The sequence below is a fragment of the Austrofundulus limnaeus genome, unplaced genomic scaffold (genome assembly GCF_001266775.1).
Source record: "Austrofundulus limnaeus strain Quisiro unplaced genomic scaffold, Austrofundulus_limnaeus-1.0 Scaffold374, whole genome shotgun sequence".
Lineage (NCBI taxonomy): Eukaryota > Metazoa > Chordata > Actinopteri > Cyprinodontiformes > Rivulidae > Austrofundulus > Austrofundulus limnaeus.
In genome coordinates, this window is record NW_013952776.1 from 481,610 (window position 1) to 507,088 (window position 25,479).

Genomic DNA, 25,479 nt, shown 5'->3' on the forward strand with positions numbered 1-25,479 from the left:
CGTTGATGGGAGTGACTGGCATGTTGACTCCTCCAGACAGAAGCTCCACCTGTGTGACGACCAACAAAAAAAGAAAGCCATTCCTTAGTCTTTTTATTTTAAATTATTTAAACAATAAAATGCAGACATTCAATACTGTTAAAATTAATAATTTAGTTTYGATTAAGATCATTTTTTATCGTAATTATCAACAGAACGGTACTGTGGCATAATTTTAGGTTTTAACCTCACATTTCTTTGTTGTATTTGTGAAATTTACACTTTTTTTAAAAAAAAGTGCTTTAAGTTTACTGGTCTTAGTTCTATAAATTCAAAAACTTAAAAATGGCAGGACAAGATAAACCTGACACTAGTGTGTTTATCTACGTTTGCTAACAGCAGCAGTGTTGGCCGTTACCTGTCCAGCTCCTTCCTCTTTGCAGAGGTCRATGGCAAAGGCCAGATCCATGGCAGCAAATACTGCATCTGCTTCACCCGTCTGTGAATGACGGATCAGCTGACGCAAGCTCTCGTACATGACCGGGTCAAAGAACGCAAAGTCATGCCAGTTGACCTGCAGGAACAAAAATCTGTTTTATTAACTTGAAGGGCAAAATATTCTGAAGCAGGTTTGAACTTTAGCTTCAAATATACAATATTTATATCAAAACATTTTACCTTTCTACCAAGCAGCACTTTGATGACGTGTCTGTTCAGTGTGATTGGACAGAGTTCATTCTGCAGCAGACACAACCCCAAGATTCTGTACAGAAAAAAAAGTCAACGTATTACCGGTAGTTCTTTTTAAATAAGCTCAAATGTTAAGTAAATATCTTTCAATTACCTGCCGATGTTACGGAAACAGTTGAGCCTGGCCTCTGTGTTTTTGCCTGGCCGAGGCGAGTAAAAGCCTCGTTTRCCAGGCTGGTAGAAAAGAGGAGCGTTGTCGTCCCCGTCATCTGGATCATCCAGCTCCATGTCAACCACGCTGCGTGTTGAACCGTGACGCTTACGGTTCTCCTGCTGCTGTACCCACGTAACGAGAAAAACAGGGGAGGACTTTGTAAATGAGAAAACTGCTAATAAACCATGAAGTAGACAAGGACTCAAGASAGCTTTAGTTTTTAAAAATAAAAAGGTAATCTTTCTCTAAGATCAYGTTTAAAAGATTATTTAGTTAAAAGAAAATTTTGTTAACCTGTGTCTTTTCTGAAGCCTCAGGAAGCCCAAGATCCAGTATGCTGTCGGCTCCRTTTTCCCTGAGAAAAACAGTTTGTGAAATGCATGTTTAAAAACCGTTTTATTGTCAGGGGCATGTGTTGTTGTGGTGACGCTAAATTTACCTTCCATGTGCAATGAGAAGCTCCATGGCCTCTTCTACTCGGGCTCGGAGAGAATCCTCACTTGCTAGAAGCAGCAGCAGCTGAGCTGGAGACAACTCCAGCAACATGCCTGTAATTTTACTGGCAAACGCCTGCAGAGAAGCATGAGGTTAGCCTTAATACCATCATAAAAAGCATGCAAATGGTTCAAACATTACAGTTCAAACTACTGCGGGATAATTACCGGCTGCATTGCGTGAACTCGTGGGTACAGTCGCTCTCCGAGGGCTTGTCTGTGTGCAGGCARAGGGTCCGGCTCATCACTGGGGTTTCCCTCTGATGAGGGCCTGAAAGGCCGGGTGTCTATGGACAACTGCCTCCGGGAATCTCTGCAGCACACAAAAAATATCAGTCTTTTAATTAAAACACAAACATTTTCTTGTCCAAGTCATAAGAAGAGGGCCATACATTCATCAGCCATAAAAACCACCATATTAAGTAGGTTTCTTTTGAGCCATCTTTACAACCCTGATCCACCATGACATGGACTCCACAAGACCTCTGAAAGTTCATGGTGGTATTTATTTAGCATCAAGTGTTCTTTAGAGGAACCCTGACTAGTTGTAACAAATATTTAATAAATATTTACTTCAACTGTAAAACAAAGACTGTAAAAATATTGTAGGCTGTTTAGTTTTTATAAACAACAAATATACACAGACGGCAACATTTTAGTACCACCACAAAGCATACTGGGTAAATGAGGACATTTACTAGGTGTTCTGGTGCGAGGCTAATAATGCTCCCGATCTAATAATGCTAGTTTGCCATACATAACCCTAATTCAAGTAAAGTTGGGACGTTGTGTCAAACGTAAATAAAAACAGAATACAATGATTTACAAAWCCTTTTCAACCTATAAACAATTAAATCCACTACAAAGACAAGATATTTAATGTTCAAACTGATAAACCTTTTGGTCTTTTTCAAAGATTCACTCACTTTGAATTTGATGCTGCAACACGTTCTAAAAAAGCTGGACATGGTCATGTTTCCCTCTGTGATCCATCAGCTTTCCTTTTAACASTSAWTMAGTGTTTGTGAACTGAGGTCACTAACTGCTGAAGCTTTGGAGCTGGAATTATATCATTCTTGTTTGATGAACAATGTCTGTTTCTCAACAGTCCGCTGTCTCTGTTAATATTTTGTGCTTCATAAAGCTCCACACATTTTCAATACGAGACAGGTCTGGACAGCAGGCAGGCCAGTCTAGTACCTGCAGTCTTTTACTACAAAGCCACCCTGTTGGAACATTCAMTTCAATTMAATWTCAAAAATACTTTGATCCCAGARGGAAATTAGGTCCCACTSTGCAGAATKTGTCTTCATTKTCTTGCTGAAATCAGCAGGACGTCCCTGAAAACAATGTGGCTTTGATGGCAGCATATGTTGCTCCTAAACCTGGATGTAGCTTCCAGCATTAACGGAGCCTTCACAGATGTGACAGTTATCCATGCCATGGGTACKAATACATCCCCATACCATCAGAGAGGCTGGCTTTTGAATGTTGAGCTGGTAACTATCCAGACAATTTCTCTTTGGTCTGGAGGACACCACGTCCATGATTTCCAGAAACAATTTGAAATTTGGACTCAGACCACAGGACACTTTTCCACTTTGTCAGTCCATAATAAAATATTATCATCCATGTAACAAATTCTTTTAATTCATATTAGATATTTATTGGCAGCACAACGGCTCAGTGGTTAGCACAGACGCCCCACAGCAAAAAGGTCCTGGGTTCGATCCCCGGTTCGGACCTGGGGTCTTTCTGTGCGGAGTTTCCATGTTCTCCTCGTGCTTGTGTGGGTTTTCTCCAGGTACTCTGGTTCCCCCCACAGCACAAAAACATGTACAATAGGTTGCCTTCAGGACCAGGCCTGCCTTAAAAAAGAGATTTGTGATCTCAATGGGATTTGCCTGGTAAAACAACGGTAATAAATAAATAAATAAATAAATAAATAAGAACTAAACAGCCTATATATTTTTACATTTGAAGTAAACGTTTATCAAATAATATCCAATGTTACAGCCAGTCCGTCCTACAGATTGACAGCATTTATGATGTTCTGACCAATATGAGTAGATGAAGCGTACCTGTCTCGATCTCTCCGAGATCCCGCTCGAAGTCCTCCACTTCTCCTCTCTCTTTCTCGGTCTCTGTTCCTCAGACGCTGCATTAGATCTAACAAACAACATGTCAAACACAGTTAGGCTTTTTTTCCTTTATACAATAAAGCAGTCCATTMTTTTCATTAACACTGAAGTACCATTTAGCGTAGAACAAAATCAAATTCCATAATGTGCAGTAGTTTCTATGTATTGTCATACTTGAATTGTAATCGTGATGACACGTACTGCTGGCCTGCATGCCCTTGCTGACACTCTGAACACAGTCCAGGTTGGGCAGCTTATCGTTGGAGAGGAGGGCCAGCGCGATGGCTGTGTAGAAGCTGCGGGCCACGCCGCTGCCTTCTCCAGGCTCATCTTTAAAGGTGACCTTGACCCGGTGTACAGCCATGGGCGTGGTTGTGCACCGCCTGCCRAAGTGTGCATTCAGCTGGCGCATGGTCTGCTGTATTAGCTGGTCCCGATCACGGTCCACCTCCAGGGCCAGGTCACGAGACTGAAGGTTCCTTAATTTCTCCATCTCTCGTCGGAACTTGGATTCCTTCACCTCGAAGCCACCCAGCTCAGTGAGAATCTGAGATTTTAAAAAAATAACAATTTAAGTCAAAATTTAKTTGTTATTAAATTAACCAATCAGTATTTCATTAGCTCTCATTGTTTCATTGGTTCAAAATGAAAATATACCGATCCAGGCTCTGCTCCTACATCCTCCATGAAGACACGACCAAAGAGTTCAAGCGACAGACGCCAGCGGCCAAGAAGCATATCATGTGAGATCATCATCCCCATGAAGCTGCAGTGAGGTCTGGACAGATGGAGGACAACCAACAGTTTAATAAAAACTTAAAACTAGAGCTGGGAGGAAATTAAAGAAATATATGGTTGATTACAGACCTTGTAATTAATTCATCACGATTAATCGCATGTTTATCAAACAGCAATTTTCAACACAGTAAGCAAACATTTTCAATTTTAACAAAAGATAGTTTTTGGTTGAATAGACATTCAAAAATACTTTAACCTAAAGAAAAAAATGTTTAGTCTTAATCTAATGTACCATTTTATTAGTATGACGATTAGTTAGTGTTGTTAAATTAGCATTTTTCTTCCTCTTCTATTTCCGTGGACTTGCCAATAACACAAAATCTGATTGGCTGCAATATAGGTTGAACGTTTGTAGTTGTAACGATGTTCAATCAATACATAAGTGTTGCAGGAGCATTTTATTGAGTATCTGAGGTAGCATTACATGGATGTTAGAAAATTAAGACCTATTTAAAACAAYTTAAGATGAAACAATAATTCAATTGATGACCTAAGACCTAAAATTTGGATTTAAAAAATTTAGACATTTAGGACTCTGCAGAAACCTTGTAGAAGTCACATGGTTTTCTGGAGCCTAAAACCTCATCCAGATGACTGGCCATCAGTTACCTAAATGATGGGAGAGGAGGACCGTCGCTCTCAGTGAGGCCGATCTCTGCGAGCAGGCTGCTCTTTAGCTGAGCAGCGAGGTCGTGTGGTGAAGGTCCCAGTTTTGAAGMCTCCAGCTCCTGTTCGCCCAGCGACTGGTTCTCAGCGCTCCGCTGGCCAAGCTCCATGCTCATGACATTTTTCAGGTTGGCKGTGTAAGACATCTTGGTGGGAAGGATCTGTTGTAGGAGGATTCAGWGTTGTTCTTTAGTAATGTCATCAACTTTGTGTTTTAAAAAGGTAAAGACAGAGTGATGCTGAAAAATAGTATCAGGACCGAAAACAAATGACCGTGTTCCATATTTCACATTTAAGAGATAAATCAGTAAATCTCTAACAAGTTGGTTTCACAGCAAAATCATGACATGCAGATGGAGGGCAGGAAGTGAAAGTGGTGGAGGATCTACAGTCTGGAATAATGGCCAAGTGTTGTGTTGTTTATGGCTGCTCCTATTATTCTAACTGAGAAAAGGAAAAGAGCTGTTAGAGTGACAAAGAYTGTCATACACAAAGGTGAGAAATGTAGAACGCTCACAGGATGACGTCTGTGGTCAGGAGGAGCAGTCTGCTAATGCCTACAGCGACTACAGAGTATGTTAGCTAACTTGTTTTTAGTGGCTGTGTTTATGTAGCGTTMGGTTGTTGTAAGAAGTTTATTTACTCACGTAGGGGTCACCTCGAGTGAAATAATCAAGGAAACTGTCTTGGACCTCAGACCTCTGATGGGCCGTTAAAAGGGACAAAAACTCTGTTCCACTTAGAATGATAAAGTTACAGGGAGTCATGGACTTCATCTGGAAATTTAGGCTGCCCTAGCACTACAAGACATTGGTGTTGCATGTTTGTTGACGTTAGCTGCTACTGCTAGCATCTTAACATATAAAACAATAAAAGAACAACACACCCTGGCAAAACCAACTATAATTATTGTGGAGCAGTTTGGTGTGGAGGTTGGGAACTCACCCACTAACAAAAAAGGTTTTCGCCTCCAGCAGACTTTTATAGGTTTTCTTCTGCTGTTTGATGCAGTAATACGTCTGAAGGGCCAGGTAGTTTGTGATAAACAGCCTCGATATTCTGTAAATCTTTAGATTCTGTCAAAAACTCATTCATCTTCTTGAGATATGGTCACTTCTGACATATTTGTGAACTAAATGCTGGTATCTTTGTCTTGAAACTGGATCTAAATCTGTACAATACTGACTACAAAAGTTTCTTCCATAGATATTTTACTTCCTGCCCTCCATTTGAAACTGTGCGTCATCAAAACCATGTGACTGAAACCCAGCTATTTCCTACAGAGTGAAGAGTAAGCGTTGTCTTATGTGTTTGTATTTAAGGAAGTTAAGAGTTTCACAGCTGCCAGCGAGTTTGATAAAGATGGGTTTTATACCTGGGAAGGGGAGGAGAGGAGAGAGGAGCCCATGTTTACCTCCAGGCAGTTCCTGTTTACGCTGGTCTCAGCCAGGCCTTTGGTCGTCATGTAGGAGGAAGAGTACAAGCCCTGTGAGGGACGGCCAAACAGATCCTCCTTCCTTGCATTAGGCTGTTGGATGAGAAGCAGAATRAACTTAATGCCATGAAGATCACTGTGACATGTTTATAATGTAATGGCTACTGTCCAAATATTTCAAACAAAATGCTGTCATGYTGGCATTTACTGTATGTAGCTGATAATACATTACAGTTGTCATAAAGTAAGTGAAGCTTTGTCATAAAAATTAAAATTAATACCTTTTTTTAATACCTGTCTTTTATATTACACAAATGTATAACTTTGCTTCAGCTTTGGAGCTATTTCTGATGTGGCATTGTTATCATGCAATGACAAAGTTGTAAGCTTTTCTCGTTTGAAGTCTCAGACTTGGGCAGGCTCTTAAACAATTAAAGTTTACCCACATTGTAATTAAGGTGTACTCTGACAAATAATAGGCTGTATTACAGAGTATTTTTTTCAGAGCATTTCTCATTTTAAATCTCTCCTTTTTATTTATTTTTTTTGGAAGAATCAGCCTCTATGCAAACAGCTGCACGGCACTTCTTTGACCTGCAGGAGATGGGGCTGGTCYGCCAGTGGAATGGCCTCCGCGAGAGGAACATCAAAGGGGTTGGGTGGGATGCAGCCCAGGAAGGTCATGGAGTCAGAGCGGCGAAAGAAAGGGTGGTTCTGACCAGTCTCAGATGAAACTGGGTCTTCATCTTTGTCCTGAAGAGTTGAACCTGTGGTGAAACAGACAGTCATTGTATKGTCCGTATTATACACAATATTCTAAAGTATTAAATTTTAGTTTTCTGTCTTACTTTGATTAGTGTCCTCATCGTTCTCATGCTCAGAATCCTCATTGTCCAAACCAAGCTCCAAAATCTCTCGATTCCTAGATGTAAAAAAATAATTACATCTAAATCGAAAAAAACTGTTTAACTAGAAGTAATAAATCAACTAAATCTACTTCTTTTCTCTTTATTGAACAAATACAATAATCACAATCCTTCCTCTTCCTCACTGTTGACATTCACCTCTTTCTATCCATCTGTGGGGTGTCCAGGGTGGTCTGCTGGTTCATGGCCTTTATCCAGTAAATCAGGGCCTGGAAAACGTAGGCCACATGTTTCAGAGAGCACACGTCCAGGACAGGAAGCACATCAGAATGCTCATCGTTGTGAGAGCGCATCAGAGACAGTGCGTAGTTCAGGAAGTCTCCACGTGCTGACATCATGCCTTGACGAGCGGTCAACAGAGTGGCCGCTCTCCTGGAAGTAAAACAAAAACAAGTCAGCATGTGAAAAAAAAAAAATCTGACCGCCTCAACGAGAGTAAATGCGGTTTCTTTCTGATTTTAAACACATAAAAACAATAATCTGTACCTGCGGCCTTCCAGAGTGCGGAGGCTGGCCTCCTCTCGAGCGGTCATGCGTTCTCTGCGAGCAGAGTGCTGAGAGGCGTGAAGCGGGTGACTGGGGTGACCCGGGTCTCCGGCTGATGACAGAGCTGAGCCGTATCGCAACTGGGCCTCGGTAGAATCCATGATGGACACCATCCAATTCCAGGTTGGAATCAGCTTTTCTTCAACATAATTCTGAGGAACACAGTAATGTTAAACTCTTTATGTTCACAATTTGCTCMAGCAGACTTTTATTTAGGGGCAAACCACCTCAAATCACCCACTGCTTTTAACCCAGACACATTCAAGAAAACTGGCTCATTTGTCAATTGTGATCTCGAAGCACAAGATCTCAAAGTTTAGTTCAGTCAGAGCAAAGGTTACAAAGGTAGTGCCCCCCGAAATTTCAGATTTTCTGCAAAAAAGGGCACATCCACATATTTTCAACCCTAATTATTTCAGGAACTACAAGTTTTCACCAACTTGGCGTCATTGTGAAAACAAATATGATATACATTCCAAAGCCATTTTAATCCAGTTTTTAAAAAATTACATTAAACTGACCTTTTCATGAAATTTAGACCCTTATTTGTTATCTAGGCTAGATTTGGAATTCTTATCAAACTCCCTTTCCAATGATACCCAGGTTATTGAAAATAGACCMAGTAGTTCCTGAGATAATTAGGGTTGAAAATAGGCAGATGTACTCATTTTTGCAGAAAATCCTAAATTTGGGGGGCCATATCTTTGGAACCACTGGTCTGATTGACCTAAAATTTGAGAGACTGTGCTGTGGGATCACAAAAGAAAAATGTACCAATTTTCATCATATTTTAAAKGTGGCTAGGTTCAATTTTTGTTTATTTAGTTATTTATTTATTTATTTGGTGATTTAACACTGATGACCTTTAATGTTTGAACAGATCTGAACATTTATTCTTGTGTGTTGCACAGAAATTAAATCTAAACTTTCTTACCTGCAGGTTGACTGCATCTTGGTAGGACAGCTTTACAGCTGCAGGATACTGAGAGTAGACGAGATGGTTGTACTTTGGAATCAGACTCATRAGGTCTGAGATCTGCCTGATGACGATGCTGTAGGCACGAGCCAGGCTACTGGCAGACGTCAAGTAGCTGCTGGAGTTACTGGCCTCCAGAGCTGCTGCTGCCGCTGCTGCACTGGAGCTGATTGCACTGGAACGGCGCAGATTGGTAGGATCGATATAGATCAAGCCTGTGGAGCTCGCTATTTCAGAGACAAGAAACATAAGAGGTGAAATTTATACACCTGTTTTCTGTGAAGACCCCGGAAACTGTGAACTTGTAGCAAAAACACACAGCTATGAAGAGAAGCAAGTCTCACAATGGGAGCATGCACACACAAGATTCAAGTGTTTATTAACACTTATAACATTTTATCCAGAAAATAAAGCAGTGCTTACTTCAAACTACCAATAAATATATTTCACTGTATTTTTCCAGAGTGTTTTAAAATACTGTGGGGTTTATAAACTATTGTGCCAAGTCAGAAATGTGTTTTCCTCAATAATCCAGTAACAGGGTTGATAGTGGAAAAAAGTCCTGAGCACCGTTCAAACTTCAGYTGGAMCTGAATGAAGGGTTTGTTGAGACCCAAGTCCCGYCCCCACCCTCTTTCTGATTGGCTGGTAGGCCTGTCTAGTGTGTTTAAAGTGACAGCTGCACCTGTTAGGTCCAGAAAGTTGTTAAATCTCTGGTTGAAATTCTCTAATTTGGATGCACGCATTCAAATCTTGATGTTCTCGCTCGAATCTCCCATTGTGAGACTTATTACTCTCCACACACAGCTGCTCACTGACCAGCTGGTGTTGAAGAGCTGGAGGGAGCACTTCCACTCGCCCTTTGGCTGGGAGTGTTTCTAACAGCCCACTGCATGGAGCGAGGAGCCTGGGCTGCAGAGTTAGCATGTGAGGCGCTGGTGGTCCTTTCCAGCGGCTCATCTAAAAGGAATGTCTCCTGGTCGACGTCATCGCTCTGACTGCTGCTGCTGTCTGAGTCACTGGAGTCGTTGGACTGGGAGTCGTCCTCTGAAAAGAAGGCAGGAACACTGCTGGCACCTTTAACAAGAGCGATAAAGAAAAAAACAAGAACAAGTTTGAAGACAACGTTCACCTTCACTTCCTTCTTCTTTGGTTTKTATTTCACATTCAGACAGGCAGCGATGCAAGTTAGTTAATCACACCACAACAAAGCAGAACAACTCTTACAATTATTATTCAGAAACCTGTCATCATTTTTACTTAATATTTTCTCAAAAAAATTAAATTGCCTTTCTTGTCAGCGTCTAAGAAAATAAACAGCTAAAGAAACATCACTGACACCAACATTATTAGTAAGACACACACAACATACTTATTTTCGGGGAGATAACATACACCAAAAAACTCTGAAGTCAGAATTAGTTTGTTTTTGAACAAAAAAATAAAAAGAATTAGTCTTGTGATGAAGGACTATAAGTTAAAAATGAGACAATAGCAGTAAAATATGAGAAACTGAAGGAACTCTCAGAGGGACACTGTGTGCACTTTACAAAATCACTCTTGCCCTAACGTCTGTGTATGCAGTGAAGTAAAGAGGAGCTCATACCAAAAATAGGAAATGCCAAGGACACCCTACTGCCTGCAAATAAAATACATCAAGTTTTCAGCCAGGGACCATTTTGTCTGTTGTATCATTAGCTCTCCAAACAAATCCCCAATCTTAAAAGTTGATTGTAAAAAATTAAAAGAGGTCCGATGTCTATTATAAAACTGCCACTTTTATAAAACAATCTGTTGGAGCTTTAAAGCTCCTAGTTGAAAGGAGGTGGTGTATTTTAAAAAGAGCAGAGCTGAGTGATGGAGGGGAACGTTTCAGATTAGTTTCAAAATGACCAAATAAAAGCAGCTGCTGGCCAACCTGCTTCAGAGCCAGCGGTGGCTGCTGTGACGACACTCCTGCGGCCGCTGGCATTGTCCTGATTACTGTGGTTGCTTTCACTGTCGCTCTCCGTTTCAGCTGCTGCCAGCAGGTCCAACTCCATGTCACTTCCTAAAAGCAAAGAAAACATTTAATTATAGGAAAGTCAACAAATGCTTTAAATTCTATTTTTAAAAAAGTCTCACCATCTTCATCATGCTCATCGTGCTGCCCCTCTGCCTCAGCGTTTTCTTCTCCCTGTTCCTCTTGGTCATCATGGTGGTCCTCCTCCCCCGCTACACCTTCTACAACTTCAACCTGAGACACAAACGCCACGTGATTACAACACAGACTCTGCTGCTGATACTTATTTAACGACTTGCATCCATAGTTCTTTCGATTATCTGTTATTAATGAGGAGGCTGACCTCTTCTACATCTGCTGACACGATGTCGTCCTGCTCCTCGTCTCTTCCTCTGACAGGCTGAGACTGGCTGCTGCGGCGAGGCTGAGGGTTCCTGATGATATAAGAGGCAACCGTTTGGCTCGAGCTGAAAAAATTAAAACAAGGGAGTTAAAGTTGAAAGAGAAAAAGCTTAAAAAGTCAAACAATTTATTTTCCTCAAATGTTTTTGTTGCCAGTTTTGGCCAGGGCAAATTTTTAATCCTCAATGAGTTTTCTCTCCTGGTAAAATAAAGGATTAATAATAAACTCATATCCAGATTACTTACATATACATATATTCTGCAAAACAATACGGACATTTGGACTATTTTTGACCAACCTGCTGGACTGGTCCGGTGAGGGTCTTGGAGGTAGGGGTTCAACAGAGAACAGTTCCTCGCTGCCCTGAACTGCATCTATGCTTGTGCTGGCCAAAGTGAAAGGAGCTGTGGGTCTTGCGATGCCCATCCGCACTGGCACGATGAGCGACTCTGCCACGTTACACAACTCCTCCACAGCGTAGGGCAGCAAAGCCTGGAACACGCGCCGACATTTCCCAATCGGCTGGGGGATGAAGTTGCTATGTGAGGGAAAATAAAACTGAATGTTAGCGGCAATAAAAAAAAAAGGAAAAACAAAGTGTAGACGACGTTTTCCTAGGACGGTCAAACAAAATATATTTAAATGCAATCATTTTATGACAGGTGCTTTGTTGCTACCTTTATTTGTTTTACAAAAAATAATTCCAACTTTTGCAAAAATTATTCAAATCACTGTGTAAATACACACCTTTGGAATCAACCATATTGTACTACAACAGGACAAATATTAAAGTAAATTCCAAGATAATATCTCTAATTTGTAAAGGTAATAAACCTATTGTGTTCTTACTTCTTCTTTTTGGATGAGGCCATCTCTACGCTGAGGATAACAAAGACCCGAGCTACGGAACGCAGGAACCTCCTGGTGACAGTGATGGCCTCCTCTCTCCGGCCCGGAGTATATTTGTTCTGCAGCTCCTTCACCAAAGTTCCAAGTAACGTATCTATAAACTAAGAGCGGGAAAAATAAACCGTTTTAAAATGAAACATAAATAAAATACACATAAATATAAAATAGAGTCATATGAACTAAGACAAATGTGTAAATAGAGTTGCATAAATTAGAGGCAGAGCCTGATTTGAGCTGGGCTTACAGTGATGTCAGGAGCACACTTGACGATGAGGCAGTGTGTGAAACAGTCGAGACGAATGGTGCCACTCTGCTGATTCAAGTACACCTGTTCTTCAGGCAGGAGGTGGGCAATTCTGCTGCTGGCACTAAGTCTGAGAAACAGAATGAACGAGTCAATATTTGAGATTTCACCAAAGATGTCGTCAAGTCAGAATCAAACATAATTCAGCTTCAGCAGTTTCAACATAGAACTCATGACAATTACCACTAAAGGTTTTAGTAGAACTAAAACTAAATAGTGCAAATGCTTTGGAAGAACATTTTCTTAGTACGTTTTGTCATATTTGCACATCTTTGACAGAAACCGCAAAATGTGACAACCTGAACTTTCAGATTTAAAGATGCAAATGCGAGTTAATGTTAGCTAATACTTTCAGCAAACTCCTCCACATAAAAACACAACAGTGAAATGTGAGCTCCTTAGAGGCTTTGTAGTTGTTTGTATAAAATATATCCCTCTAAGTAAAAACAGAGCAACACCTATTTAACTCCAAGCTGAGGCAACTGAAAGAGAGTCAAACAAGACACTGTTAGAATAAAATAATTATATTTTAAAGTTGATATGACTATGAAATAGAGTAAATTCTAAAAAAAAAACTTTTGTTAATTAAGTTTAAATGAAAGTTATCAAAAACTTGACATTGGTTGTACTTTTGGTATACACAGACAAACTCAAAGAGTAACTAAGTTAAATAATTGGGACTTCAATAGTGATTAAAAAATAATTTTTTTTGTAACTGAGCAGCCAAGAAGGATCTGAATCCACCAGGGACACAGGAGTCACTGGTGGCCATATCCAGCAGTCACTGGGGCAAGTCACAAGTCCGATGCAAGCACCACACCTCAAATCAACTCCAGGCCTTTTATCTGCTTCACTGAGAATGATATAATGAAGGAATGGCCCACATCTGCCCATGAGCCTTTGAGTCAACTGTTCATTTACTTTTGGTCCTTTTAAAATAAGGTGGGCACATGAGCTGAACTCTAAACCCTTCATCCAATTTTAATGTGGATATTCTCAAATGAAAGCTGAAAGTCTGGATTTTATATCCAATATATTACTATAACTTGAATATATTTCGGTAAACAGGTAAAAACAAACTGTGTGTTCAAATAGATATGGACCTAAATGAAAAATCACATGATGTAAGCTGCTCATTCCTAAGAAACTAAAGTAAAATTTGAAACTAAAGTAAAATTTGGTTTTAATACTTACGGATCCTTGTTTTCCTGAGAACCAAACATGATCATAGACTTGAGGGCGTTCCAGTCCTGCAGGACCCTCTCCAGAGCCAGCTGAGCAAACCGAGGAGGTTCAAGGTCATGATCTGGCATGTCAGAGTCTGTAAAAATACAACAGCTGTAGGTTTTAGTAATAGTTTGGGAGGAGAAATCAAAACAAAGCAGAATTTTATATGACTTTATTGAATGTAAAAAAAAAAAAAGTGGGTAAATGCATGAAAGTGCACATACCTTCTGCATTAGCAGATTTGCGGTTCCGGTCTTCTCTTATGCGTGGCGGCCTGTACTGACAGTGCTCAACGCTTTGTCTGGCTACAGTCTGAACCAGGAATAATAAAATATGCTCCCCTCTGCATACAGAAACAAGTCAGACAGAACAATCACACCTCGCTTATTTGGAAATCAAACTTATTACATTATAAAGTAGATCAACATCCATTAGTGTTGATATCCAGCTTGATATAAAACAACAGTAGTTTAGACTTTTACTCCAACTTTCCAGCAAATATTAAATAAAGAACAAAGTTTGTAGACTAAAGATGAAGTCCAGCACAAACAGCTTACCTGCTGTTCGGTGTAGTGACCAAGTTTGTAGTTGTGAGTAACCTGTACAACAGATCCAGCCGAGCAGCCTTCTGGCCGGCTATCAGTGTTTTACACTTGCATTTCTCCCAGCAGTCACAGTACGCTGTAGGAGAAGTTCTCTTCAGCCTAAGAAACAACGAAGTTAAATCATATATGGGAAAAATAATAATGAGCATGAGTGCTGGTTGTAAATTCATTCTTGCTCTCTGAATCATATCAAAATCACAAGGTGCCTGAGGACTCCCACCCCTAATTATGAGTGATGACAGGAGGGACTGAAATGTTTACAGAGTTGATTAGAAAACAATTCGTACTTGCAGTCGTGTCCTTTGTGACACACTCGGGCACACTCGGTGCAGCAGCAGAGAGACTCCAGCAGTCCACATGTCCGACACTCGAAGATGTCCTAAATACAAACAGTGTTAAAAAAAATCTCAGTGGGGGTCAGAAAATCTTCAATGAACACAATACATCTTAGATACACAATACTTTCCCTCCTGTTAGGACCCTATTTCCATGTAATAGTATCCTGTGGGGCTGACCTGGTTAATGTGCTCAGCTCCGGTCCAGGTGAAACTGCAGGTGTCGTTGCAACAGAGGACATAAAGTGGAGAATCATCTGGGTTGGTTCCCGAGGGACAAATCATTTCCATGAACACAGAATCTGCATCTTCTTTCTCAGCAATGCTGGGGTCACCCACTGTGTTCAGGAACAAGAAATACAATAAAAAGTCAGGAAAGAGACAGAAAACCAGAGAAGCAGGGTAACAGAACAGATCAAGATTCACGTAACTATCAACTAACCACTATAAACTAACATTCATTTGACAGAAAATGTGTTGCTTTCTCAGAATTCATTCATCTGTTTGTTGGCTGGCTGAAAACACCTTTCTGTTTCAGTGGTTTGACTAGAGTTAGACATGCTAGGTATTTAATCCAGATTTGTAATCAATGTRAAAACACTCTCTAAATAACAAAACCAGTTAACGGTGAAACGCCAACATCATAACTTACTCTTGGCAATTTTCTGAGCAGCTTCCAGCACAGTAATRGCTGCTGGGTAGGCTCTACCACTGACAGCCAGCATGAATGGAGTCATTCCTCTAGCATCCCTGTCAATGTGACACAGCAAATGAAAAACAGGCATTAAAGACAGAAATTTAATTTATGGAAAAAGGGGCAGATATGACTCCTTCTGTTCTCTTTAATTTATAACTTGTTTTGTTTTTATTGTATATAGATTCTTTAGTTTGTCTTTGAATGAATAAATACAGAAGAAGAAAAAATATTGCCAATAAAGCAGACAGTTGATATTTTTATCACATGCTTATATTTGTGCTTATATATAAAAAAATCTCACTTTGCAGAGAGCATCTCCCGTAGGTGTGGCCTCAGAATAACACTATCACACATCAGCTTTAAGATGAGGTGAGCATTGGCCTTCCTGTCCTTAGACTCAACCACAGAGGGCTCAGTTGATGGTCCTGACAGAAAAACACAAAAGAAAATTCACACAGGTACAATTTATGCAGAGCTAATAGTGTGAAGTTGTAACTTTTCATTTTCTAATGCACATAAATCGATTAGGAGTTAGGGATGGGAAACTGTCCCTATTTTCAGATCATAAATCATGGACACTGGCTAACGTCGATAGACGATCCAATCAGCTGATAAGGCATGCGCAGTTACGTTGTTAAAAAAATGAGCACGAAAAAAAAACAAGCAGGTCCACTTATTATAAGTGGCAGCTTCTTTTTTTCTAAAGTCGCTTGTAAATTCTGTGGTTATTCAGCGTTCGTGTTCGCACACCTTTCAGAGTTCCTGAGACCCCCCGGGATTTCTACCCGGAGTGAATCCAATGCGGAAAAAAAAAAAGAAAAAAAGTCTAAAACTCGTCACTCAACGTTGTTTATCCACAAACTGGTCCAGGATTAAGCTCAAAAGTTTTTATCAGTCAGATTTCACCGTGAAAATAGTCTATTTTATCCCCTTTTATGAGGTTTTGGCCGTTTGACTATCTTTATAATCGCTGCTTCCTGGTAGTCGGTGTTTGAACGAGTCACTTTTTTCTCTCTCCCTTTTCTTTTTAAGCGAGGGGTTGAAGCAAACGCAGCATCTGAGCGCTTTTAGCACAAACACTCCCACAAACTTGTGACCAATCACACCATATAGTTCTTATGTGGAGGGGGGTGAAAAGTTCGACCCGCACACAGAGCCCAGAGTGACAGGGATGAGCGGGGCTGAGGGACTGCGCTCCGGTCCGGTTCAGAACTGGTTAAAGTTATTTGTTCAAATGTATGATTGTCATGGATTGTTCATTTTGTAACTAAACGTTATAATATAGCTCTATTTGGGTCATTTGTGGTGCACCAAAGCAAGAAGATGACGAGGAGAGACGTGAAAAGGAGCTGCGCATGTTGGCTCCGACTCAGAGAAGAAAAAAATAGAGACGCAGCACTGTTATTTTATTCCCTCATTTGTACAGATCACAATGATGATGATTAAAACATTTTAATTTACAGAGAAGGGCGCATTTAAAAGTTATTTTACATCCCTGGCACAGCATTTAATTAAWAAAGATCGCCCTTAAAAAAATCAAAACGCATTCCAACTCTTCAATCGCCGATAGACGATTGAATCTTAAATCATGCCATCCCTATTAGGAGTACCTCTCATGTAAAAAAAACAACAACGAAAACACTGCAAAACAAATGCCTATTTTTTCATGTTCTCTTTGAATGATTAACAGTTGTATACCTGGTATGGTGGAGGTGCTGGGTCCCTGGCTGTTGCCAGAGGAAGCCGTTGTTAGTGAACCAACAGCTGGTGCTAGAATGAAGTCAATGTCCCCATCTGTTGGTTATAAAAATCAGCACAATTATCAGCTAAAGTCTGACCATGAATCTGTCCTTTGAGGACAACTGAATATAACTGTGTTCCACAAATGTTCCAGTTTAAACAGAAGCTCACCAGGGTCCATTGGTGGGGGGTCTGGAACCCAGCTTGGAGGAGCAATGGGTGGAGAGACTGGGTCTTGATGGTCACTGGATGAAGGTCCAGACTCATGGCGGCCAAGACCTGCAGCTCTGAGAGACCTCCTCATCATTTCCCGTAGACGAAGCCTGTTCATGACCAATTTCTGGTTTAATTTCATAAATTTGAAAATTAAAAAGGACACAAAGTACTATAAAGACACTGGTGAAAGTGCATGTAGAGAGACTGACAGCACCAACTCCTGTGAAACCAGATTTTCAGCAGAAATTAATTTATTGTAAATTTTTTCTCTACCATAAAAAAAGACATGCAACATGATTTACCCTCTGCTGCTGGAGGAGCCTGTCCTGTTTCCTGAGCTGTTGCTCGATACCACAGAGATAGCATTGGCAATCGCTTCAACAGCAGACAGGCGTTCAGCAAACGTGTTTCTCTCTGACCTTTCAGCTTCTGAAATAAACAAGAGCACCATTATCATAGAGGAGTCAGTAAGAAGCAGACAGTTTTAAAAACACAGGCTTTTAAGTTCACTAATGTTTGATTTAAACATCTGTAAACAAAAAATCTAATAAATGAAGTCAGATATTCCAACCTGACCCAGAGGCCTTACCTTCCTCCTCTTTGGTCTCCTTGTTGCTAACAGGGAAGGAGACGGAGACTGCAGCGTGGAGGATGTTGCGGTTTCCATCACATCGATGACTCAGAAGTGCTCCGAGGGCCTGACTGCCCTGATCCAAGAGGAAGGCCTGCTCAAGGTTCATCAGATACTGTCGGCAAGCCTCATAGTCACAACGCAGCACATGTTGCATCAATGTCTGTTTCTGAAAAATAAACAAGATGTTGTTCAATTTTTTTATTTAAACGTTGTCACTTTTTATTCTTTGACAAATATTTGGAGTAAAACATCATTAGTCTATAAAATGCATCTACAAAGTGTTTTATTTTTATACATCTAATAATTTGTGGGGGAAATGGTTACCTCAACAGCCATAATAATAATAGCAGCTTTCTTTTTGATGGTGGAGTTCGATGGGAGATTGGCCAGAGAGTGAACCCCCATTCCCAGGCTGTTTATAGGAGGCAGGTCCAACCAATCAGGATCTCTTATTCCACCCATGCAGTCTTTAGCCATGGGATAAATTGTGCCGTTTCCATCTCGAAGGATAATAGGAGACTCCTGATAAGAAATATTTAGCGTTTAATGTTAGATCACTTTGATTTTGATAAAACATGTCTCTTGGGAGACGTTCACCTGTCCTGCAGTGAAGATGGCCACATTGCGTTCACTTTGTCCCAGAAAGGCCAGGTTACTGGTAGGAAAGTTATTTTCCTGCTCAGCTTTGCCAGTGGCCAGGTCAAAGATGCAGTACCTCACCCAGTTACCAGTTTTCAGCACAGCATGGACTCCTGGAACACAGACATGATTACAGTCACAGCTTAAAAGTAACCCAAGTTACAAAACAGGGAATAAATGTTCCTGAAAGAACTCCTCACCTTTTGAGTCAACGTTTACAGCCAGAATCTCTGCTTTCTCTGGGATACAGAGTTTTTTAGGTGTTCGCTGAAAACAATCTGGAACTTTTGGAGTCCCTCCAGTTTTCACCACCTATGAGTTTGATGTCGGAGACAACCACAGTGACTTCAAATGAAACTGTGAGATTAAAACCAGCAATATGTTTCTACATCATTCAAGTAAGTACCTGTAGCTCATCTATTCTGAGGAGCCTACAATCCTGCAGCAGTGATGACGGGTCCGGGTCAGTGGGAACAGCAGTGCTTTGGTTGCTCATGCTACTTGATGTCCCAGGAAACTTCACAGCAACATACGCACCATCCACCTTCAGAACCTGTCATGGTTTGAAGAAGAAAATAAAAAAAAAAGAAAATACTGATAAAACAAATTGTCTATAAGCAAGAGACAAACTTAATTTCAGAACAAAACTTGTATACAAGTGTTTATAATTAATCTACATCAATTCCTCAAAAAATTTCACTGCATCCTGTTATAGAAATTAAACCAATTTTGTATTTTCTACAAGAGATTTACTAAATGATACTTGCAGATTTTTTTTTTCATAATAATTATCAGCCTGAACATATGCCAGTGAACAGGCCGGTCCAGCTGTTAACTTGTAATGGTGAAGCAGACATATCTTAAAAAAAAAGGTGTTAAATATAAAACATAAAAAAAAGTCTATTTCATTGGCAGCTGTGGACAATTCGTTCATAATGTCATTCTCAATGAAGCAGATAAAAGCCCTGGAGTTGATGTGAGGTGTGCTGCTTGCATTTGGAAGATTTTACTGTGAAGATGTGGTCAAAGTTTCTGAAATGAAGGGATTGTGTTTTTAAAAAGTTCCTCACATTTCTATACAATCATTTTGTTCAACCCACTTAAAGCTGAGAGTCTGAACTTCAACTGCGTCTGAAATCTTTTGTTCAAAATTCATTGTGATGTACCGTCTTTGTCCAAACAGATATGGACCTAACTGTATGTAGTTCATTTACTGAGGTTCTACGGTCAGCTTTTGAACATGAGCGATGTTTAACATTTATTTTGTAACGATACTAAAACTGTTTTGCTTTTGTTAGTTCTAAAGTAAACTTTGATTTTGTTTGGATCTTGTGTTATAAAAACATTTCTGTGCTCAGTTAATTTGCCCAGGTGCACTCAATCATCAACAAATGAAGATATTTTAAACAGTGAATGTAAAAGAAATGGAGCCAGTTCTGCAATTCTTCCTTTCAATTTACATTTTATGACATTTCATTTTGAACTAATCACCCAAAAACGAAATGAACTCAAGACATGCTGGTGAGTCTGAAAGAAAACAGAACAACTTATGTTTCAGATTCACCAACCTTTCCCACAGGAACATTTTTGACATCCTCCACGAAGACCACCTCCCTGAGAGGCCACTGCTCCTCGTTCACCTTCTCTTCCTCTTTGGGAGCTGGGGTGGAACGCCTCCGTTCTAAAATTAATAGAGAATATATACTTTTAAATATTTTAAGCAAATAATATTATGGAAAAATACAGTCTTTTCTAAAGTGGAGAACTGTAAATGCACATAATAAAGTTAGTTCTATAGACACACTCCACTAGCTCCAGGTCCTGACTCCCGGCCTACAATTAAGACCACCTACAAGAAAAATCAGCAGTAGCTATTACAGTATATTGATAGAATTGAAGGTACACTATTAGACTAATTATGGCCATAAAAAGTACTGCTGACCAAATTAATTAAAAACAGAACCAGTAAGAGTATTAAAACAATAAAACATCATACTTGACAGCTTGCCATATAGTTCATATGATAAAAAGTATAAATATACTGCGAGTCGACCACATTTCCTTCACAGGACACAGGCTGCAAAAAAAAGTTGCTGATAAAAGCCTGTGCACCATCTGCCTCAAAGTCGAAGGACTAATGAGAGCAAAGAGTGAGGAAGAAATTGGTTTTGTGCCCAGAGGAAAGGAAAGTCAAGTCTTGAGAGTTGTAAAGACGACAAAGAGGGAAGAGACAGCACATACTGTAGGGCAGAGAGGCACTGCTAGCAATGGAAGAAGCATCACTGCAGGTAGAAGCAGGGGATGGAGGAGGACCCATCTCAGTCTTCACCAGCTCCGGTTTACTTTCCATTCTAAAAGAGTATGAGGAGAAATACAGAACAGCAGCAAAAATAAATTACATCACTCAAACCGTACTGAATCTAACTAATGATTGAACACTGTTCAGATGCAATGCTAAAGAAAATGAGACTGACTTGATTTCCTGGGTCTTTGTGGTTTTCTCCATGTTCTTGAGGCTCTCTGGTGAGCGCAGCTGGAATCTGCAGCTGTCGTTCATATTCCAAACCGACTCCAGCAGGACGCCTACTTTGGGAATCCCGGCACTGACAGAAAAGGCCACTGCACCGGCATGGTAGAGGGGGTTATTCCTCAGACACACCTGAAGGAGGAACCCCGTCGTTTATTTACATCACCACCAACACTTAAAGCACAAATATTCTTAATAAAGATTCAAAGATGATGCTGAAGTCAGTTTGACAGAGAAGCAGAGATGGGGACTCATGATTCGGACTTAGACTTGAGTCGCACTTAAGTCCCAACTTGGACCCTAAAGACTTGAGACTTGACTTGGACTCGTGGTTTTAGACGCACGAACAACGCAAGTCTTTTCACTGATCGGCTCACGATGCTCACCCCCTCAATACACATCCATGCTCCGCTCCCCCTCGCCTGAGAATGGGAGGGGCCAGCGTCGTCCAATGTTAATGACGCGTATCCTACGTGACAGAGCTTCAGCATGGCTGGTGTATTGCAGTAGGCAGCTTCTCTGCCATTCATTATAAGTTTTGCTTACAGAGACTTTATTCAACGCCATGACAAGAGACTGGTAAAATGCAAAGTGTGTGGAGTCCAAATCCAAAATTTGTTTTTGTGATGACTTGTGCAGCTCTTTTACTTCAAGGATTCTGGTTCATCATCTTCAGTGACATGCTTTTATCCATTAAAAAATATATTTTTCTGGTATTTTATTATAAAACCAACAGCAGACTTGTTGGATTTGTTCTTTGTCAGTGGAAAGATATAATTATAGTATGATTACAGTTTGCTTTTGTAAGACTACAAATGCAAAATACAGTTAACAATACTCTAAATGCTTGATTGTTATTTCAACCTTAACCCTGTATTTTTAAAGCAGTATTATGTTTTAATAGTATTATTAAAACCTAATATTTTGTTTTAATATTTGATTAAAACATAGTATTATAGAATATAATCTAGGATAGTTACAATATCTTTGATCAAACTGCCAGTTAAGCAATACATGCAACGAGACTCAGACTTGATGTCAAGAGACTTCAGACTTGACTTGGACTTGCGCACATCTCTGCAGAAAAGTAACTTGAATATTTTCTTACCTGTGTTCCCACAGTGATGTTGGGTATGGAGGAGATGCCAGCGCTGGACTTTGGCTTTTTGTTCTTGGCTCTGGCCTTCTCAAGCATCTTCTTTCTTTGACTAAAAGGCACAACACCCCTGCAGAAAAATGTAATAAAGTGTCAGACTTTTCACAAGCAAACCTCTCTCTTTACATTATAACACAAGTGTCTCTTTAAACGGATCCCCGATTAGTTGTAACATTAGCCTTTATTTGATAAACAAATATTTTAACTGTAAAATAAAGACTGTAAAAATTCTGTAGGCTGTTTAGTTTTTAGAATTTTTAAACTAAAAGTTTAAAAGTATATTACACGGACGGGGCCCTTTTATTTACATGCAAAGCATTCTGGGTAAATGATGACGTGGATAGGTCCTCGGTGCGAGGCTGCTAGCGAGCTATATCCACCCTGAAGGTTAATCTCGGACAATATCTGACGATTGGCTCTTTTAAATAAAACCAGAGCGTTTACAGAGATATATATACTTAGATATATAGACAGACAGGCAGACAGATATAACACACAAAATAATCTGCCTCCATTTGGATGTGTTTGGAATCATCTGCTTCATTTTAATGTGGTAAAACAAATTGCTTGTATTTATTCCTTTCTACAAACTTTGCATATTACTTTTTCTGCACTCCATGTGTTTAATCTATGCACGCTCCGGCGGGGTGACAATCATCCCGTTTTTTTTTGTTTTTTTTTGGGAATGAGTCTGACTGTCAGCCTTTCCCACAGCACTTCCCCACTGTACAAGGAGACAGTATTGCGCTATGACCGCAGGAGAAATGAGGTCCAGACTCAGGGGGTTTTTGTGCGTCCCACTGGAGCACTGACTTCACCTGTACTGACAGTCGCCTCGCTGCATCACCATGTGATGTGGCGCGCGCTCCTCCCGCTGCAGGTACTGTGGTCGTTGGGCAGCCTCATTTAAAAGAGTCGATCGTCAGATATTGTCCAAGATTAACCTTCAGGGTGGATATAGCTCGCTCACACCGAGGACCTATCCACGTCATCATTTACCCAGAATGCTTTGCGTGTAAATAAAATGGCTCYGTCTGTGTTAAAATATATTTTCAAAAATTATAAAAACTAAATAGCCTACGGTATTTTTACAGTTTTTATTTTACAGTTAAAATATATGTTTATCAAACAAAGTCTAATGTTACAACTAATTGGGGATCCCTTTAAAAGGACAAACTTATTTCATAAATAAATTACTTGGTGAAGACTTTAGGAGTTACATTAATTGATAGAAACTAGACAAAGAAAAAAAATGGAATTAAGTCAATGTATTTTTTGTTTAATTTGTTTAGTTAGGTCTGTTGCCATTCATGACAAAACAAGTGGCCGATTCAGATAAAAAATTAAATGCTTTCATAATAACGTCCAACATTACAGGTAGGGAAAAACATCACCAACATATCTGGTAGCAATTCAGTTCTTTTTTTACAGTTATAACAAATTAACACAGCAAAGATTTACATTCCAGTTTAACAAAYATAAAAAATGTTTTTTCCTCACCACCAGTAGAGGCTATTTTCCAGCTGTGCACACGTGTAAAGTGCACAGCAGTGCAGGGACACCATGCGCTCCCCCTGTAGCTCAGGGAAAGCCTGAGCGCTGTGCTCAAGTTTAGAGGCTACTGTGCTCAGAGTATCATCCACCCAGGTGGCCACCTTCACAACACACACAATTAGTGCAGTTAAGTAACAGTTTATTAAGTAAAGGTGTCATATTTGAACACAGTCAATGTCCTCAGGCTGCACAAGTGTCCTTATATAAGAAACAGTGAACCAACCTTGTTGGACTCCGTTGCTACAGTAGCTCTGATGCTGTTGGCAGCCAGTAAGGTAATCTTCTCATTAGCCAGGCCCAGGAAGGATACACGAGGGTGATGAATGGAAGGATTCTGGTGCCACAAATGACAAATAAGTTAAACACAAGCGTGCTCTATAAACAATGTGATTTTTTATTAACCAGTAGGCTTAATGCAATACAGATAAATGAGCATTGTATTTCATGTGTATTTGGTAGTTCCATTCATGCTGGTGTAATCCTTCACCTGTGCATTCCTGTGGGGTTCTGGTTCGCTCCACTTCCACTGATAAAGCTCTCCTTTGGAGCTCACAGCTATGAGCTCTGAGAACATGGCTCCAATGCTCACAAACTTCACACCGTCCTGGAAAAGAACATACAGGTGTCCAAATAACAAATAAATGTGAAAAGATAAGAAGGATGATAAGAGAGCAAAGACCCAAACATGGAAATGAAAGAATGACGATGTCAGTTCAACAAGAATTACAAATCAAGAACTAATTATTAGAAGGATGGAGTCCTGTGAGAGCTTATATATACTTGACACAAAAGGTAAGGAAATTTGTGTCAAATGATTTCTTTGTTGTAACAATGTTTTGGCAATTTTTTCATGTCCACACAGCACATACTCTACTCTACTGCTCATCCCACAAATGCATATTCCTTACAAACGTGGCACCATTTAAAAAGGGAAATTATTAGACCTTCCAACAATGTAAGATTTATTACAAAGAAGCATTGTCACAACAAATAATCTACCAAACACCAATTTATTTACTTTTTGAGATAGGTTTAGTTATGTATTACATATACTGTGCAACAAGAACAGTATTAAAACAACTGAACGGATTCCTTAAGTTGGAAAATCGTGTTAATCAAAATGTTTTTACCTCTGAATTAACCAGTTAAAAAAAGGTTAAAACAAACAAATTAAATAACATCATATCTAAATGTTAGGGTGCTACAATTCTGACATTTCTAACATTTCTAAAACTGTTTTCAGGAAGTGTTTTTTTATGCTTATCTTACCTTGTCAGGCCACCACTGAAGCTCCTCCCCCAGGGAAACGGGACTCTGGACTGGGATGCTCTTCTTGTCGAGGCTGGGTTCGCCCTCACGGCTGGTGGAGCCCCGCTCGGTGTCAAATGAAGCTCCGTCAAGCCACCGGCGCTCACGTAACCTCAATACAGACTCACGTTCACGCAACAGCTCCGAGTCACGCTCTAGGGGAAGAAGGAGAACTGGTATGCAATAAGGTCACACCAGTGGGATAGAAATAAGCCACTCTCTGGGAAAGACCCGTCAAAATGTTTTTAAAAATAGAGATAAATAGTCTTTAGAATAGCTGTAATGCAAGTCAATCAGTTGCAATACTAAGGATTGAATGGGAGTCTAAAATATACTGAGGGTGAGTCACTTTCACAAT

General features: G+C 40.0%; 1 protein-coding gene across 5 annotated transcripts in view; it reads right to left on the reverse strand.

Moving 5' to 3' along the window:
- The window catches only part of ubr5 (ubiquitin protein ligase E3 component n-recognin 5), a gene marked incomplete in the record, with an annotated part of 43,090 nt that overhangs the window by 3,943 nt on the left and 13,668 nt on the right, over positions 1-25,479 (reverse strand). For 2 of the 5 annotated variants that reach the window (XM_014023513.1, XM_014023509.1), the window contains 47 exon segments: positions 1-49; positions 398-553; positions 658-742; positions 824-1,005; positions 1,178-1,238; positions 1,323-1,453; positions 1,546-1,690; positions 3,459-3,546; positions 3,693-4,065; positions 4,176-4,296; positions 4,926-5,143; positions 6,358-6,510; positions 7,012-7,184; positions 7,266-7,339; positions 7,482-7,715; positions 7,830-8,041; positions 8,824-9,092; positions 9,685-9,942; positions 10,784-10,915; positions 10,990-11,101; positions 11,211-11,334; positions 11,569-11,808; positions 12,120-12,280; positions 12,424-12,553; positions 13,678-13,804; positions 13,935-14,053; positions 14,268-14,414; positions 14,603-14,694; positions 14,831-14,988; positions 15,303-15,400; positions 15,649-15,772; positions 17,046-17,141; positions 17,259-17,410; positions 17,606-17,732; positions 17,893-18,103; positions 18,262-18,459; positions 18,535-18,689; positions 18,777-18,888; positions 18,983-19,129; positions 20,145-20,257; positions 20,818-20,927; positions 21,051-21,235; positions 22,212-22,329; positions 23,760-23,914; positions 24,037-24,147; positions 24,301-24,417; positions 25,083-25,294. In XM_014023513.1, coding sequence (XP_013878967.1) covers positions 1-49; positions 398-553; positions 658-742; positions 824-1,005; positions 1,178-1,238; positions 1,323-1,453; positions 1,546-1,690; positions 3,459-3,546; positions 3,693-4,065; positions 4,176-4,296; positions 4,926-5,143; positions 6,358-6,510; positions 7,012-7,184; positions 7,266-7,339; positions 7,482-7,715; positions 7,830-8,041; positions 8,824-9,092; positions 9,685-9,942; positions 10,784-10,915; positions 10,990-11,101; positions 11,211-11,334; positions 11,569-11,808; positions 12,120-12,280; positions 12,424-12,553; positions 13,678-13,804; positions 13,935-14,053; positions 14,268-14,414; positions 14,603-14,694; positions 14,831-14,988; positions 15,303-15,400; positions 15,649-15,772; positions 17,046-17,141; positions 17,259-17,410; positions 17,606-17,732; positions 17,893-18,103; positions 18,262-18,459; positions 18,535-18,689; positions 18,777-18,888; positions 18,983-19,129; positions 20,145-20,257; positions 20,818-20,927; positions 21,051-21,235; positions 22,212-22,329; positions 23,760-23,914; positions 24,037-24,147; positions 24,301-24,417; positions 25,083-25,294 — 7,065 coding nt within the window. 5 annotated transcript variants of the gene reach the window in all.